Raw genomic sequence first — 19,612 nt, forward strand, 5'->3', positions numbered from 1 at the left:
ATTTCCTTTGAGTAGGGATTTGTTGGCGTTCTACTGTCTCTAGCAAATAGATGTAAAAATTAAAAGGATTATTCATTGTGCCAAAGTAAGGTTTATCCCTGAAATGTAAAGCAAATACAAAACACTAAAAATAAAAATTGATCCCATTAGCAAGGCAAGTAATTTTTTTAACTGTATAACTCAAAGTTATTAAGATAATAGTTAATGTTCAGCATCAATTATTGGTAAATTTTTTTAAAGTTTAAGGGATTGTATATAACATGATAAAGCAGTGGTTCTCAATTTTTTGTTATCAAGATCCATAAAAATTGAGGACATCAAAGAGCTGTTCTAGAGAGGTTTTGCTTATGTGTGTTGATATGTATCATATTGGAATGTAACACCAAGAAATTTTAAACATATTTATTAATTTGTACTTCAGTACAAATAATAAATCCATTACATGTTAACATATATAACATATTTTTCAAGAAAACAAAAAAATTAGTGAGGAGAGTAGAGTACTTTTATGGCTTACAGATCTCTTTAATGTCTGGTTTCATAGAAGGCAGCTGGATTCTCATGTTTGCTTTTGAATTTAATCTCACAATATCACACATCATGAAGCCTCTGGAAAACTCCACTGAACACTGAGAGAATGGGAATGAATAAATGCAAATAACATTTTAACATGATTCTGAAAACACTTTTGATCTCATGGGCCTCCTAAAAGGGTCTTGGGGGCCTTCAGGAGTCCCCAGATTGCACTTTTGAGAACTGCTGTGTTAAAGTGTACTTATTTTTTACTAAGAAGTCATATTTAATGAATAAACATTAATGGATTAAGATAAAATAGAATTACAAAAATTGTGTTTCTCTCTGATTATATACTATTAGAGAAAATACAATGAAGCTTCCTAATACTTAAAAAGCATGAAATAATTCACATTCACTTGGAAGACACATTTATTTTTTAAAAATTAACTTACAGGCCTCTGTCTTTATTTTTTATAATACTTTGCATTTCAGAAATGTTTGAGCTGTAAATATTTTGTAAGTCTATCTAAGTGCACTAAAATATTACCGATTTTTTGTAAATATTTCTACTAAGTTTGTTTCTTTATGTTAAAAATAATTGACATTTTAAATTAAAAAAGATTAACTTACGAGGAGAATGAGCTGAGGGAACTCAGCTCTTAAGTCTATAGACTAAATACTATAAAAAGAATGCAGTATCAGTTATAGCCATCTTTAGATATTATATAGAATTTGAAAGCCACTAATATCAAAGAAAATAATATTGTTTTCAAAGGAATAATAAGTTTACCCACTTAGATTTGAGAATGTATTACCAAGTATATGTAATCAAAATGGAGAAGTACATTGAATTGATTACTACAATAACCTCATAAAAATTAACAGTAACACAATGGTGGGAGAAAAATCTCATTTGATATTTCTTTTAAACAATAGATTTAAAGTATTGACAATAATTCTCTTGATTTGTGCTGCTTAGAATCAATTGCAGTAAATTTCATATAGGTCAGAGCACTGTCTAAAAAGTTTAGAAGAATATCTTTTTGGCCCATTTATCTCAGTTTTGATGGGGGGAGATATACTCCTGGGTATTTTTTCAAAATACAGGATACCATCAAAATAAGATTAATGTAAAAATGAAACTTGTCATTAGTCTACTGTAATATTTAAATAGAATTAAGATAATAGGGAAAAGATGGCATATATAAATGTTAAAAGTTTGTTACCCAAAATATTTAATGTATTGCTACAGCTTGATGATTAGTGGCAGAAACAGAGGTACAGACATTTTAACAAGAGGAAAGAGAATGCCTCCATTATCAATGAAATATAAATTAAATTTAACATATAATTGTGAAGCTTGCAATGTTTGCATGACTTTTAGAAAAGAAAAGCTTTTGTGTTTTGCATAAGTAAAAATGTAAGAGCATAAGAAATTATATATCTTGTTAAAGGTAAATATGACAACATGTAATAGTTACATCTTTTTCTTTGTTCCATTTTATGAACAGAACTTGTATAACTCAAAAACAATATAATTTGTGTAAGAACAAAAGTCCTGTAACAAAAAGGAAATTGTTTAAGTTATTTTAGAAGAAAAATAATAGTTTCCTCTAATTATTTTCTCCTTAAAGAAACAAGGCCCAACTAATCCAATGCTATTTCATCTTGTTCGAGATGTCAAACAGGTAAGAGATTATTTTTGTTTTCGAAAAATGTTATTTTAAAAAAGTCATTTATACTTCATCTGTTTCTAGAAAGCATTTCAGTGCATCTTAAAGTTAGCAATAAAGTGACTTTTTTTAGATCGAGATTAAAATAAGGGATAAATTTGTAGTAATACAGGAGTAAAGAGCATAATATATCAGAAATCAAGAGAAAGGAAAGTTTATGGAATTAAGACCTGAGCTTCTAGTCATCCAGGGTACAGTATGATGAAGTTCATAATGCTTATTTGTTCATAAAGGAAGATCTTCTTTCTCTGTGTTAAGAAGAAATTTGTTCCCTGGGCATGTAAAGGACATTGAGAGAAACACAGATTGGTGATCTTCAATGGCAGATTTTGCCAATAAAAAGGCTGAAAATGTTCTGTCTTTCTCTCTGTTTATGTCTTTCTCCCCCCCCCCCCCATCTCTGTCTCTCTCCTTCTCTCTCCCTCTTCCCCCTTCTTTTATATTCAGTATTGGTAGTGATTTCCTATATAATGCTCTCATATGGTCTGAAGCCATTCTGTGGTGACTAAATTTGACACACTGATATTCCTCTTCTTTTCTACTGGATTCTCTGTGAATTAATAGTTTTAAACACTTATTTAAAAATTATAACAATTTAAACTATTGATATCCAATAGTTTTATTTCCCTTGATGAAAAAGTACTCATATTTAGTTAATTGAATTATTTTTAAAGTTTCTGAACTAAAATGCTTTCATTCTAGAATTCTTCATTCAAATGTTTTACTTGCCATTAAGTGTGAGTGTACTATTAAAAAATGGAAAACTTGATAGAAATGTCATTTTCTGTGTTTTGTAATATGTTTAATACTAAACTAACATTTCATAGAAAGAACTTAGACTTTGTCATACTTAAAATTTTTTTCTTTATTTTTTTCCATGTGCTTTTCTTTGTAGCTTTATTGAAATGTATTTCACATACCATAACATTCATCCATGTAAAGTGTATAGTTCAGTGACTTTCTATATTCAGGGTAGTGCCACCGTCACCACAATTTTAGAGTATTTACAATACCCCCCCAAAGTAACTTTGTACCCATTAGCAGTCTCTCCCCATTCCTGCTGCTTCTCTACTCCTTGCCTCTGAGCCCGCCCTAAGCAACTGTTAGTTCTTTTCTATCTCTGTGGATTTTCCTATTCTGGACAGTTCACATTAATTTTTGTTTGTTTTGTTTAAATAACTAAAGCTTTCTTTTTTTTTTTTTTCCTTCCCAGAAAGCTTGAATAATGAGGGAGACCTTCAGTCCGGGGATTTCTTAATAAACACATTTGCATTATGATTTACTTATGTGGTTTAGCAGAACTATAGTTGTTAATTCTGGGAACCTCACATAGGAGATTTGTTATTTGTTAACTTCTTTTACATTGATGGCTATAATAATAAGCCCAGTTTTTCTACTTGCATAAGTGAAAAATCCTAAAGTAAAAACAGTAATTGAATATTTTCTAATTCAAATTAATGAGTTTTCTAAGAGTTAGTTGTATAGCTTGAGAAATTGCTTATCATTTTTTTAGATAACTCACATTATTTTCCTTAAATTAAGTATTCCCCATTCAAGTGAATTCATAACATAAGGGAATTTGTCAGATTTAAAAAAAAATAGAACTAAAATATCTATCATACATGACATCCTTAATCATAGAGCATATTTTGAGGTTGCTTAAGATGAAATAAAAACAAAAATCTTGTATTTAAGATGAAAGTATGTTTTTTGATTAGTTTTTTTTTTAACATCTTTATTGGAGTGTAATTGCTTTACAATGGTGTGTTAGTTTCTGCTTTATAACAAAGTGAATCGGTTATACATATACATATGTTCCCATATCTCTTCCCTCTTGCATCTCCCTCCCTCCCACCCTCCCTATCCCACCCCTCTAGGTGGTCACAAAGCACAGAGCTGATCTCCTTGTGCTATGCGGTTGCTTCCCACTAGCTATCTATTTTACGTTTGGTAGTGTATATCTGTCCATGCCACTCTCTGACTTTGTCACATCTTACCCTTCCCCCTCCCCATATCCTCAAGTCCATTCTCTAGTAGGTCTGTGTCTTTATTCCAGTCTTGCCACTAGGTTCTTCATGACCTTTTTTTTTTCCCCTTAGATTCCATATATATGTGTTAGCATACTGTATTTGTTTTTCTCCTGACTTACTTCACTCTGTATGACAGACTCTATGATTAGTTTTTAAATTAGCGATCTAAAGAATATAGATATCTTTAAATTAGCGATCTAAAGAATATAGATATCTAGAAATTAGAAACTTCACAGATGAAGCCAAAATATAAAAAATATAAGCATTTTAAAAAGTACTAAGTTCATGAAATTATAATTAGGGAAATGAAAAGAATGGTGATGGTGTTAAGAGGGCAGAATTGGTTAATATATATAACTCATCTGATGATTAAACCCTTTAACCAATAATTCATTCTGAAACAGTCTTTCCAAACTCACAAATGGCTTATGTTCCAAAAGTTCATTTGTAAATTGATGCCCTGGGAAAATGAAGTTTTATCTCTGAACAATGTTATAGGTGGTAGTTGAATTCTAGTCAAGGCTATAAAAATGTGTAATCTACAATATGGCCAATATAATTTTGGTTAAAAATATTTATAAGTATTAATGGGCCCCTCAGGAAACATTTATAGCATTATTTATGCAGGAAAATGCAACTTATGTGCCACGGTGAAACAGAATACTTGGCACTTAGAGGTTTCTTTGCCTGTGTGTGTGAAGTATTAATACAGTGGAGAGATCAAATTATCTTCCTGTTGTAAGCCATACTCCTTTCCTGAGCCACACCGTTGGGACTTCAAAACCTCAGAATCTCTCTTCTTACAAAAGAAAACAGAAACAAGTCACTCCCTTCTTCTGTAAAGGTAGCTGCTGGCAACTCCAGCTTCCTGTAACAAGTAAACATTTGTTATTTTGGAGAGTAGTAGGCACATTTCTAGGCATGGCATGGAAATATTGAGAAATACTATTTTGTCTTTTTAAAACTAATGCTTTGTTTTCAGGGAAATCTTCCTCCAGGATATAAGATCACTCTAATTGATATAGGACTTGTTATTGAATATCTTATGGGAGGAACCTATAGATGCACCTACACTCGGAAACGTTTTCGATTAATATATAATAGTCTTGGTGGAAATAATCGGGTACGTAATATTTGGGGGGAAGTCTATAGATGTGCTTTAAAATAAACTTACACACTTTAAAAGTTAAAAATTACTTAGAATGGTAAAAGTGGGATTGCCTTAAAAACATGAGATTTTAAACTAAGAGTACTTAGAAATATTTTGTAATTGAAATCCTGAAGAAACTATATTTTTTTTTTGGTGTGCGTACACACATATATTTATATATACATACATATGTAAAAACTGATTTTTTATAGCATATCAGCATATTTAAATCTATAAAATCTAATAAGCTTTTATTTTCAGAGGTCTGGCAGAAATACCTCCAGCAGCACTCCTCAGTTGCGAAAGAGTCAGGAATCTTTCAGCAATAGAGCAGATAAAAAGGAAAAAATGAGGCATAATCATTTCATTAAAACAGCACAGCCCTACCGACCAAAGGTATATTTGTTTAAATATTACCCTTTCTGGCTTTCGCATTTTGTTCTTTCTAAATTACTTAGTATTATGAAACAAAAAACTCCTTGTTTTAGTAAGAATTATCTTTTGTTTTTAGATATGGTATTATATCCTTGATTCTTCATTTTCCTATATGCCAAAAGATATTCATTGTTGGTTAATGATTCTGTTATTTTTTAGTATTTAACTATGATAATGACCAAAATTTTTAGATGTTTTGATTATTGCTTAACTGCCTCCTTTTATTCTATATTTACTTGATTAACAACATGCAAGACCAGAGGTGTTATCCAAACTTTCTTTTCATTAAAACTGTGTTTTATTGGATATTAGTTGAAATATTTAGGCCCTTTCTTTAATCTTGGAAAACTTTGTTGCAAAGACATTTTTTTGGAAATGACATTTCTATGAAATGAATATGAGCTATAATAAAAATCAAGTATGTAAAATTTATACTATTTTCATTTGTGCAGCTGTATGAAGTTGAAGAATAAAGCGTATTTTACTAAAATTCTCACATGAATGTCATATGGCCTCATTTTGATGAGCCTTATAACATTTATTTTCTCTTAAAGATTGATACAGCTGTGGAAGAAGGAAAGAAGAAAAGAACCAAAGATGAAATTGTAGATATTGATGATCCAGAAACCAAGCGCTTTCCTTATCCACTTAATGAACTGCTAATTTGGGCTTGCCTTATGAAGAGGCAGGTCATGGCCCGTTTTTTGTGGCAGCATGGTGAAGAATCAATGGCTAAAGCATTAGTTGCCTGTAAGATCTATCGTTCAATGGCATATGAAGCAAAGCAGAGTGACCTCGTAGATGATACTTCAGAGGAATTGAAACAGTATTCCAAGTAAGTTACATTTTATCATTTGAAACATTTTAAAAATACAAAATAGATGAGGTTTAAGTGGAGATTATAGTGCCACGCACTAATTAGGTTACGTGTTATAATTTTATTGGAAAAATTAAGAGAAACCCACTTTCTAAATGTTTTAAGTTTTTTAAAAAAAACTCAGAAAGAAACTTTGCTGCCTAGGCATGTATATTGTTTGCAGTTCAAGAGTTAAATATCTCAACAAGAAAGAAGAAATGCCAGAAATAAGTTTAATAATTAGTTGTACATAATAGCAATTAGATTAGGAAAAGTTCCATTTGAAGTGGTAGGGAAAGGAAGAAGGTGAGGTTTGAGCTGTGTTCTAAGGAAATAAATTTAGTTCAGCTGGAAGGGCATTTCAGATGGTGGAACTACATATGTAGAAGAATAAAATAGTTCACAAGTTTTACAGTCTACTTAGGGGAGTAGTAGAATATTAAGCTAGAAAGGTAGTTTGTAGGAAGCTTTATAATAGAGAATAGGACCACCCTCCCCCAAAATGGGCTGTCTTTGGAAGAGAGTAAGAGTTGTTACTGGAAATAACTCAAATAGAGATCCTGTGATCATGTTACCAGGGATTTAAGATTAAGATGTTTTTCATATTAGGTTAGTCCCTATTCACATTATTCTTCCTCTCTACTGGGTACCAACCATCTTCTATGTTTGAAATATTGTCTAGAGACTTTCTGAACAGAGTATCTGAATATTGTCAGTTTGGGTTTCCTGTGAGTCTATAGGTTTATTTCTAGGACCAGGGGAAAGTGCTCTGGAATCACATTTTCAGTCTTGTTCCTAATGTGGCATATTTTAATATTTTGTGATTTTCACATAGTAGTGGATATCTGAAAACATAGGGCCTCACAATTCCCTAAGTGTGTGTGTGAAAATATTGAAAACTGGAACATGTTATGAATGACTTTAAGGATAATGGTTTAAAACTGCAATTTGGTAATCTGAATATGTTTTGGCTTTTATCTTTTGATAGTGATTTTGGTCAACTGGCAGTTGAATTATTAGAACAATCCTTCAGACAAGATGAAACCATGGCTATGAAATTGCTCACTTATGAACTGAAAAATTGGAGTAATTCCACCTGTCTTAAGTTAGCAGTTTCTTCAAGACTTAGACCTTTTGTAGCCCACACCTGTACACAAATGTTGTTATCTGATATGTGGATGGGAAGGCTGAATATGAGGAAAAATTCCTGGTACAAGGTATACCTTAGAAATAATATAAAGTGTGTGATTAGATAAAAAAGAACAGAGGAATTAGCTCAGCTGTATAGTAAAATGCCTTGATTTGTGAGGGTAGGGGTTGTGGTGTTGGCATTTTATCCCTCTTAGTCTTCACTCTGAATCCTTTTCAGGTGTGGTGTATAGTGATTGTTTCCCCAGTCTGAGCCAGAAGCATGAGAGCAACAAATGGGAGTATTGGCATTTATAGCAGCCATGAAAAAAAAGTTGTTGCTTTATGAAAAGATGATTCCCAAATTCTAAAATTCAGGACCTATCTACTAACTTAATAATCTGTTACTTTTAATTTGCTTGAAGTATATTGGATCTGCTCAGTTTTTATGGTTAAAAATTGGGATAAAATGTTGTCTGGTACTTTCAGTTTCATTACAGTGAGAGATTTTACTTTAAACTTTCCTTTTTGTTATTTTATGTCTGAAAAAAGGTATAGAATATAGAAGGCAGAAATCAGGCAAGTAGTTTAATCACTGATCATTGTAAGTGGATAATAAATACTGATCATATACTAAAAATAATGGTGAAGGATTAACCCTGATATACAATTATAATAGAAACCCTGACACACAATTATAATTTCTTTGTGCTTGAGGGTTTTGCAGGTAATACATAAAATTTCAGAAATAAACCTTTTTGTTTATAGAGGCACAAGCTGAGTAATCACATTGTGACACGGAACACTTGCAGAGAGATTTAGGATAAAATTAAGCACATATTAACTTCATAAGGCTTATATTTTATTTAAACAAAAATGTATTTTCTGAACAAATTGTAACCTGATTTTTTAACAGGACAAGTCTATAATAATTATTAAATCTTTTCTATACCCTTATATCGTAATACTCAAATGTTTTGTTACTCTTTAAAACAATTCAACCTGGCCTCTTTCTATATAAGTAAAATGTGAAGTTTTTGTTTTTTCCCTGCACCACCAGGGACAAAATGGCTAACTAATAATTAGGAGATTTTATACCTTTTTATTGCTTTTATTATATTCTTGAAGGCCATTAATTTTAAAATGTAAACTTCTGTGTTTCTAAAATTTTTAGGTCATACTAAGCATTTTAGTTCCACCTGCCATATTAATGTTAGAATATAAAACTAAGGCTGAAATGTCTCATATTCCACAATCTCAAGATGCTCATCAAATGACAATGGAAGATAGTGAGAACAACTTTCAAAACATAACAGAAGAGATTCCCATGGTAAGGAAAAAAAATTTAAAGTAAATATAAATTTGTTGTGAATAAATGTACAATAAATGTTCTTTTTATTTTAGGAAGTATTTAAAGAAGTAAGAATATTGGACAGGAATGAAGGGAAGAATGAAATGGAGATACAAATAAAATCAAAAAAGCTTCCAATCACACGAAAGTTTTATGCCTTTTATCATGCACCAATTGTAAAATTCTGGTTTAACACGGTATGATTTTTTTTTATTGAAGTATAATTGATACTATATGTTACAGGTGTATAATATAGTGATTCACAATTTTAAAGATTATACTCCATTTATAAAATTATAAAATATTGGCTATAGTCCCCATGTTGTACAATATATCCTTGTAGCTTATTTTATGCCTAATAGTTTGTACTTCTTAATCCCCTACCTTTATATTGCCCCTCCCCACTTTCCCTCTCACCACTGGTAACCACTAGTTTGTTCTCTATATCTGTGAGTCTGCTTCTTTTTTGTTATATTCACTAGTTTGTTGTATTTTTAAGATTCCACGTATAAGTGATATCATTGTCTTTCTCTGTCTGACTTACTTCACTTAAGATAATACCCTCCAAGTCCATCTATGTTGCTGCAAATGGCAAAATTTCATTCTTTTTTATGGCTGAGTAGCATTCCATTGTATATATTTACCACATCTTCTTTGTCCATTCATCTGTTGATGGACACTTAGGTTGCTTCCATATCTTAGCAATTGTAAATAATGCTGCTATGAACATTGGGGTGCATGTATCTTTTCGAATTAGTAATATGGTATATTTTAAAATTGAGCAAAATTTTTTTTTACCACATTAAAAACCATTCAGTTTTATTAATTAACATATTAAGTTCACACATGGTCTAAATAAACCTTTAACAATCCATCTATGATTCTCTATCAAAATACAGATTATAGTAATTCAGAAGAATTCTTGTTCTTTGGATAGAATGATCTGAGAATTGTGATTTTTATGATTTACACAAAGAAGCCTAGTTATTTAGTAAACATGGATGTACAGTAATTTTATAACTTCTTATGGAAGGGTTCCCTACATTTTTCTTAGTTATTGATGAAGATGTATTTGTTTCAAATATGCCAACTAATATTCATGACTTCTATCTGTTGATTTAATGAATGTTTATCAAGATTTTAATGAACTAACATCCTTTTATCCTTAAAAGCAAATGGTCACAACTATTTAAGATTTACAGTGATCCTCTGTCTTTAATACAAAGAATGATTCCCTGAACACTTAACTAATGGTGATCTATAGGAGTGGTTTAAATCAATGACAGATGTCATTTCCATTTAGATTTTCATTGTACATTTTACATTACAGGGTCTTTAAACATCCATGGAGTAATAAAAATAAATGATTGCTACCTAATATTATTTTCAAATAATCTCAAATAATGCCAATATAAAAAAGATGCTGATAATAATTACACCTGTCCAAACATCATTCCCTGTGATCCTGTGATCAATACCAACAAACAAATTTTATAAGTGTTTTAACTTTAGATTATTTTCTGTAACAGTCTCAATTAGAGTAATGCCAGAAAAGTTACTGACTTTCATGCTTTCTACTATGTATTCTGATATTTATTTAGATTTGATTTGTGATTAAGTACTTTTACATTTTTTTTCATCATTCAAGTTTCTTTCCACTGTGAACTCTTCAGGTGTTTTCTGAAGTATATATTCAGGACTGATGTCTTTCATCACTTATTACATTTGTAGGGTTTCTCTCCACTATGGATTCTCTGATGTTGAGCGAGGTAACAGCTCTGGTTGAAGGCTTTGTCACATTCTCTACATTTGTACGTTTTTTGCTATTATGGTTTTTTTCTACTTTTTCTACTGTTATTTTCTGATGTTTTTGAGAACCAGTTAAAGGCTTTGCCACATTTGCTACATTTGTAAGGTTTCTTTCCAGTATGAGATCTCTGCTGTATAAGATATGAATGCTGATTAAAGGTACTGCCACATTCTGTACTTTTGTAAGGCTTCTGTGCAGTGTGAATTATCGGATGCTGCTTAAGATTTGAGCCCTGGGTAAAGGCTTTGCCACATTCTTTACATTTTTTATAGTTTCTCCCCAGTATGAATTCTCTGATGTTGAGTAAGTTTTGAGCACCATTTGAAGGCTTTACCACAGTCTTTACATTTGTAAAGTTTCCCTCCAGTATGAATTTTCCTTTGTCTACTTAGATTTAATGATTGATTAAAGGCTTTCCTACATTTATTACACTTTTAATGTTCCTCTCTAGTATGAATACTCTGATGTTGAGTAAGTTGATGTTGAAGACTGATTAAAACCTTTATCACATTCACTACATTTGTAAGTCTTCTCTCCAATATGAATCCTCTTATATGTAGTAATATATGAGCTTTGATAAAAGACATTCCTGTATTTATTACTTTTAGAATGGTTTTCTGAAAATTCAGTGCCCTGATGTTTCATAAGACTTGGGTCTCGGTCAAAGTTATTGTCTGATTCAATGCAGGGATAGCTTGTTGCTCCATTATAAATGCTGTTGTAGTTATTGAAAAATAGAGCTCTTGGTTAAGACCTTACACAGTTTATTGCAGTTTAAATTTCCAAGTCGACAACTTTCATGTTTTCCCAGCAGCATTTTTTGGAATAAATCTTCCGTGCCTGCTTTGTGGTCATCAAAATCTGGGTTTCGTAAGAAGACATAGCTGGGTGTGTGGCTACTGTTTCCATTCCCTTCACATCCTAGAGATCCTTCTTTTGCTTCAAAAAGGTGACCAGGTCCCTATAGTTCTCTAACATCTGTCCTTGTACAATTCCCATTGATCAAAGTCCAGTCATTCCCACTCCTCTTGAGAGAAATCTATGGCCACATCTTGCAATGTCAGCAGTCCCTGAGAAGCTGCCATTTCCTCCTGTTTTTCCTCCTGCTCTGGGTTGTTTTTTCATCAATATTATGTTGAAGAAACACATCAGCATCTTGAGAATATACCTTCAAAGGTGTCAACACATCTCCCTCACCAGCTCCTACCCACAAGCCAAACTTTCAAAGTTGACTTTGAAATGCTGAAAAGGCCAATCTCTCCCATCCTTTGTCTCAGGAGAAATACAGGAATAACCAGCTCCTGGCCTTTAAAAATGCTTTGCTGAAACCCTTTCAGGAGTTTGGGTTTTTGGGAGCATGAGCCACCGGTCTCCTTGCATTGCCCTGCAGTAAACCTTTCTCTGCTCCAAACTCCAACATTTAGGTATTATTTGGCTGGGGCTGAGGCCGCAGTGGGTACCCGCCCCCCACCCCCGGTTTGGGGCACCCCCTCCAGGACGCCCCTAGGGGTGGGGCCTTGCATTCTGCTCCTTCCCCCAAGTGACTGAGGGAATTTCTTTTTTCTTTCTTTGCTTATTGCAGTTTACTTCCCTACTCTGCTATAGCTCAAATCAAAGATATGGCTTATTTTAAAACTGGTAGAGGCAAGGAAAACGGTGAGAGAATTCTCAGCCACAATTGTTCAAGGGTCAGAGAGTCTGGGTTTTCCTCTGAAATGAAATGACTCTTCAGATGTTATTATATATTGTTCCTTATCATCTCCTTATAACCTTTCTTGTTAAGAGTCTCAAAGGTGGGATGTTCTCTTACCTAGGGAGAATGTTTTTCATATTTGTTTACATTTCTTGGGATTCAACCTCAGTGATTGGGAGCTAAGAAAATATTGGGTTGGCCAAAAAATTTGTTGGGTCTTTTCTGTAAGATGGCTCTAGTAGCGCTTAGTTGTCTTTAACTTCATTCGAAACAGTTTTGTTAGACTGTATTGTGACAGCTGTCATATCAGCGTGCATTTAAAAAAAGCTTATCAAAATTGGTGAATTTTTGTGTAGCCATTTTGATATTGAAGACGGAAGAAAAAAAAGCAACATTTTCAGCATATTATGTTTTATTGTTTCAAGAAAGGTAAAAACAACTGAAATGCAAAAAAGATTTGTGCAGTGTATGGAGAAGATGCTGTGACTGATTGAACATGTCAAAAGTGGTTTGCGAAGTTTCATGCTGGAAATTTCTCACTGGATGATGCTCCGTGGTCGGGTAGACCAGTTGAAGTTGATAGCGATCAAATCAAGACATCGAGAACAATCAACGTTATACCACATGGGAGATAGCCGACATATTCAAAATATCCAAATCAAGCGTTGAAAATCATTTGCACCAGCTTGGTTATATTAATCACTTTGATGTTTGGGTTTCACATAAGTTAAGTGAAAAAAATCTTCTTGACCGTATTTCTGCATGCGATTCCCTACTTAAACGTAACGAAAACATTCTGTTTTTAAAACAAATTGTGATGGGTAATGAAAAGTGGATACTGTACAATAATGTGGAATGGAAAAGATCATGGGGCAAGTGAAATGAACCACCACCTACCACACCAAAGGCCGGTCTTCATCTGAAGAAGGTGATGTTGTGTATATGGTGGGATTGGAAGGGAGTCCTCTATTATGAGCTCCTTCCAGAAAACCAAACAATTAATTCCAACAAGTACTGCTCCCAGTTAGACCAACTGAAAGCAGCACTCAATGAAAAGCTTCTGCAATTACTCAACAGAAAATGCATAATCTTCCATCAGGATACCACAAGACCGCGTGTTTCTTTGATGACCAGGCAAGAACTGTTATGGCTTGGCTGAGTAGTTCTCATGCATCTGCTGTATTCACCAGACATTGCATATTCGGATTTCCATTTATTTTGTTCTTTGCAAACTTCTCCTAATGGAAAAAATTTCCATTCCCTGGAAGACTGTAAAAGGCATCTGGAACAGTTCTTTGCTCAAAAATATAAAAATTTTGGGAAGATGGAATTATGAAGTTGCCTGAAAAATGTCAGAAGGTAGTGGAACAAAAGGGTGAATATGTTGTTCAATAAAGTTCTTGGTGAAAATGAAAAATGTGTCTTTTATTTTTACTTAAAAACCGAAGGAACTTCTTGGCTAATACAATACCAGTTGTCTTTCTTAGGAATACTACGTGGTCGGGGGAAGGAGGAGCCACGTAGTATGTGTTTCTTGATGATGGTGATGAAGTTCTATAGTATGATACCTGAGGTATAATATAAGTGAAATTATGTGGACTATACTGAGAACATAAACCTGGTATTATAAAATTCTTCCTATGAGAAGTACTAAAAAGTCAACTAAAGTCTAGAATAACACATTTTTACCTTGGGGACCATTTATAAATGGTTGATTGATAAATGCAATGTCTGCATGGAAGAAGAGTTACTTCTGAAACTTTTTTAATGATTGAAGGGAGATACTTCACAGGGGCTCATTTTGTCTCTTTTTTTGTGTATGCTTGGAAATTTTCATAGTAAAGAAATTGTATTTTATAATAAATTTTATTCATATCTTGTATTTTCTTTTTTTATTAGTTGGCATACTTAGGATTTCTGATGCTTTATACATTTGTGGTTCTTGTACAAATGGAACAGTTACCTTCAGTTCAAGAATGGATTGTTATTGCTTATATTTTTACCTATGCTATTGAGAAAGTCCGTGAGGTATGTCTTTAGTTTTTCCTACCAGTAACTTGGTGTATATATGGAGGGTGTTATGTTTTGTTTTGGTTATGTGTGTGGGTATGTGTTATTCATACCCACACACATAACCATGATGTAGGTGGGTATATTCATATGCCCACCTACATCACCCAGTAGGTGATGATGTTATTGAAGTATAGATTGTTTGGTTTTGCTGTTCTAAAAGTGATGGCCATAGAATAGAGATTGTGTTGTTAACTTTGTCACAATTACAAAGATAATGATTTGTCTCAAATAATAGATTTGTTTTTGTTTTATTTTCTCAACATTGATGTTTATGTTCTTTGCCATTCTCAAAAAGTATTAAATATACATATAGCCAATCAGGTAGATAAATTATAAGTATATTCTTACTTTGCTTTTAGGTTATACTGCTCTAAAGTGTACTGTATTGCCCATTGAATTATCGTTTAGATTTAGATCCCTCTGTCCCTGTGTCTATCAGAGTTTTCAGTTTAAAACTGTAAATTTTCTAATATCCTGATTTTGGAAAAAAAGGTTTTTAAAATTTTTTTATACTTTCTGTTTAATCTAGTACCTATATAAATGTTGTTTTATAACACAGTTATTTAAATACATATGAATTATTTCATGTCTCTATTTTACATTTAGAGAATACATGAAATTGCAAAAATAGATAGAAGGCATTGTACTTCCCTCCCACTTAGGTATAATAGGAATTTAATAGCTTATGCATTTTAAATGCCTTTGAGTGCCACGGCCCATATGTTTATGAAATCTGTTGTTTTACTAACATGTTTGAAGAAATTAAAGTTGTTAAATTGTGAAAGCAAGTTGCAAATAATTTTTTTATTCATAAAACTGTTCTGCAAGGATTTATTAGATAGTAATAAAAGTGATTGCCTGTAGTGGGAAGGAGAATTAGTTGGCTAGGGGTGAAGAGTGGAAGGGAGACTTTTCACTATTTGCTTTTGATACACTATGATTTTGAAGCTGTAAATGTATTACCATTCCCCACAAAAAATTTAAAATATTTTTTATATTAAAGAGCTAAGTATAGCTACTTAAACCATCGAGTTGTTTACTTTCTGCAAATAAGGCACCTTTGGAAGATCCTACCTGGATATCCTAGTGTTGTTTCAGTGAAAAATAAAACAACTTTTTACAAGTATCTCACATTCCAAGTCTAGAGAATTGTGTTCTAATCCAGAATTTTCAGTGTCTTAGTTGGATGACCTTGGTTGAGCAGGTCATTTATTTGTGGGTCTTTTTTTTTCTTTTTTTTCCCCCTATATATAGAGAACGAGGATAAGAAGTATCTGTCTTTGATATCTTATTGAATTGTTTTGGTGATCAAATGCCAAGACAGTCAAAATACTTTGAAATATTAAATGATATATAAAATTCTGCTATGACAGTATAATTGAATTCTGGTATATGTTTTAATGGGAAGAAAGTGATGAAACTTTTTTTTTTTTGTTTAAACCTGTAGATCTTTATGTCTGAAGCTGGAAAAATAAGCCAGAAGATTAAAGTGTGGTTTAGTGATTACTTCAATATCAGTGATACAATTGCCATAATTTCTTTCTTCATTGGATTTGGACTAAGATTTGGAGCAAAATGGAACTTTGAGAATGCATATGATAATCATGTTTTTGTGGCTGGAAGATTAATTTACTGTCTTAACATAATATTTTGGTATGTGCGTTTGCTAGATTTTCTAGCTGTAAATCAACAGGCAGGACCTTATGTAATGATGATTGGAAAAATGGTAAGTTGAGAGGTGTCTGATAATACTCATGGGTTTATTGATATTTTTTCTTAAAATCATAAAAATATGTTATTAATGTAGTTTTACTTGAACCAGAGAATGATAGTTCATGTTTATTTGCCTCATATTGCGAATAGACCCATTCCTAAGGATATTAGCTTTTTAAAAAATAAATTTATTTATTTATTTATTTATTTATTTATTTATTTATTTATGGCTGAGTTGGGTCTTTGTTGCTGCGAGTCATCTTTCTCTAGTTGCTGTGAGCAGGGGCTACTCTTTGTTACAGTGCGTGGGCTTCTCATTGCGGTGGCTTCTCTTGTTGCAGAGCACGGGCTCTAGGCGCGGGCTTCAGTAGTTGTGGCACGTGGGCTCAGTGGTTGTGGCTCGCGGGCTCTAGAGTGCAGGCTTAGTAGTTGTGGGTGCTCACAGACTTCATTGCTCCGTGGCATGTGGAATCTTTCCGGACCAGGGCTCTAACCTGTGTCCCCTGCATTGGCAGGCGGATTCTTAACCACTGTGCTACCAGGAAAGCCCAGGATATTAACTTTTGAAGAAAATATTTGATGGGATAAAGTTAGGAAAGCTTATTTTATTTGTTTTCTCTTGAAATATTTTAATTTTTAAATGTTACTTGCTAGGGCTATTTGAAAAATATGAACTTGCTAGCTCCAATCTATGAGTTTCTGTTCATCTTTACTATCACTACCCTAAACCCAATCTGTCATCATCTGGCGCTGGCAGTAGTATAGTAATCTGTTTACTCACAAGCACTCTGGCCTGTCTTCAATCTATATTATAGCTAGAGTAATATTTCAAAATGCAAATCTGAGTATGTCAGTTCTCCTTCTTAAAAAAATCTTTTAATGATTTTGCATTACTGCTAGAAGTCAGTGTACTTAATGAAACCCATAAGCCTTGCCCAGTTTGACTGTTGCTTTCCTTCCTTTCTTCCTCCCTCCTTCCCTTCTTCTCTCCCTCCCTCCCTTTAAATTTTGAGATAGTTACAGATTAACATGCAGTTGTAAGAAATAACACAGAGCGATTCTGTGTACTCTTTACCTAGTTTCCTCCAGTAGTAACATCTTCCTTGCTTTCTTGAGTCTCACCTCTTACCATTTTTGACCTCTTATTTACGTTCTAGTCACACAAACCTTTGTCTTTTTCATTTAACACAGCCCCTATCAGAGAACCAAGAATAGCTCATGTTCTTTCTGCGTAAAATGATCACCCTCATCTACACTCATATCCTTAGCTTTTTTCATTAATTAACTTAGTTTTGTCCTCCAGATCTTGGCTTCAACATGTTTTTTTTTCAAGGAAGCTTTTTTGATCTTTTTCAACTAGATCAAGTTTATTTGCTGTATAATTTTATGGGACCCATGTTTTTCCCTTCAGAATATTTATCTGTGTCTAACTGTATTTTAAACTACATTCTTATTGGATTATTTATATTCTCCTCTAGACTTCAAATTCCTTGGAGTAGGAACCTTGTCTGGTGTTGGTCACCTTTATATCTCTAGTATCTCAATACTTATCACAGTCCCTGTCACATAGTAGATTTCTCCTTACTAAATATTTGTTGGTTGGGTGGATAAAGCCATTTCAAGTAGGAAAAAAACAACATAAAAACACTGAACATTAATTGTATTTTCATAGGTTGGTAGTTAAGATTTTTTTCTCTTATTTTTATATCCTTAGCAGCAGATTATAAATTTAAAAAACTGTAATTGTTCACCAAGTAGTTTTTAATGTTTATTATATTCTCACTGCTATGCAAGACAATGCAGATTGGTTATTAGGATATTGTCCCTGAAACCACATTTCTCTTTTTTGACTTTATCAGTCCTGTAGTTATTTTTAACAGTTGCATAATCTAGCTTGAGGAGCCTATCCTACATAAAGTATTTTAGGAAATTATATGAGATATTAGTAAACTATCAATGTGGTTTATTGATTAAGTTAATGAGTAGGGGATATAGGGATTCATGGAAAGAGAGAAGTTTGTGGAGGTTTTTGTTAAAGCAATGGAATCTGAGCCATTCTTCGAAAGCTTGAGAGAGATGGGAGTAAAAAGGAACAGCCTGACTGGAAATTTTTTTGTGATAAGGTATAGTTTGTTAGCAAATTGGATAGACAGGGCGTAGTAGCTTGGAGTATATAGAACATTGAAAACTAGGACTTTAGAGAAGAAAAATATAGGGGAAACCATTGAAGAGTTTTTCCCCCAAATTTTTATTTTTCTTTACCATAAAAGAAGTAGGTTGACATTTCTCTGTCTTTCCTTATCATCTTGGAGTGACTTTTCAGTGTATGGATATTGAAAGCAGCTAGTCAGATTGTTCATTATGATGATTTTCAACCAGTGGGGCAGTCTGAAAAAGTCTCACAAGGGTTCCTCATGCTCAATTCCAACCCACCACACTAATCTTGTCCCTTATTAATGCACTTTGCAAGATAATGCTAACTAAACAAATACTGTCAGTGGTTTATGTCTTTAGGTACCTCTTTCCTTCTATCTTTACTGATCCAGACTGTTTTTAAAATTTATATCCAGAACATCTAATCTTTTCCTGATATAATATGCCCAATATTTTGCTCTTTCCCATAGGCTTAACCAACTGGCAGGTTTTGTTTTTTAAATACATGTCAGGTTTAATGTGCAATTTTTTATGCACTGAGCTGAAAAAAATCTAAAATGTACTGGGCCTACTCCTGCCATAAATTTGGGCCTATTCCTGCCATAAATTACTTTCAGTTTTCAGTTGAAAAAGGCAAACTCTATTATGCTTCTGTTGCTTTTGTGAAAGTAACTTCTCTTTCCTTATTCTAAAATTACTATTCATTGTAAAAAATTTTAGCAAGTGCAGACAAACTACCCTCCAGAGACATCCAGTATTAACAGTTTAATGTATACCTTTCCATCCTTCAAGACATATATATGAATACGTGTGTTTATTTGTGTCAAACTTCACACGAATAAATGTATATAATAGTTTTATCGAAATGGGCTCATTATGTGTATGCTGTTTCTCAGTTCTTTTTAAAATTGGTCTTCTAGATTAAATTTATCTTTTAAGTAGCCCCACTAGCTCACAGGATTATCAGCAT

At 32.9% G+C, this 19,612-nt stretch overlaps 1 protein-coding gene across 1 annotated transcript in view; it reads left to right on the forward strand.

Annotated features, from left to right (window-relative positions):
• Window positions 1–19,612, forward strand: part of TRPM7 (transient receptor potential cation channel subfamily M member 7) — a 111,906-nt gene that overhangs the window by 51,997 nt on the left and 40,297 nt on the right. Inside the window, exons 13-21 of the mRNA XM_059913310.1 lie at window positions 2,151–2,204; window positions 5,262–5,402; window positions 5,691–5,825; window positions 6,419–6,699; window positions 7,709–7,937; window positions 9,023–9,178; window positions 9,253–9,396; window positions 14,602–14,730; window positions 16,223–16,501. Coding sequence (XP_059769293.1) covers window positions 2,151–2,204; window positions 5,262–5,402; window positions 5,691–5,825; window positions 6,419–6,699; window positions 7,709–7,937; window positions 9,023–9,178; window positions 9,253–9,396; window positions 14,602–14,730; window positions 16,223–16,501 — 1,548 coding nt within the window. The remainder of the gene's footprint in view (window positions 1–2,150; window positions 2,205–5,261; window positions 5,403–5,690; window positions 5,826–6,418; window positions 6,700–7,708; window positions 7,938–9,022; window positions 9,179–9,252; window positions 9,397–14,601; window positions 14,731–16,222; window positions 16,502–19,612) is intronic.

This window comes from Balaenoptera ricei, chromosome 2, assembly GCF_028023285.1.
Source record: "Balaenoptera ricei isolate mBalRic1 chromosome 2, mBalRic1.hap2, whole genome shotgun sequence".
In the NCBI taxonomy this organism is placed as follows: Eukaryota; Metazoa; Chordata; class Mammalia; order Artiodactyla; family Balaenopteridae; genus Balaenoptera; species Balaenoptera ricei.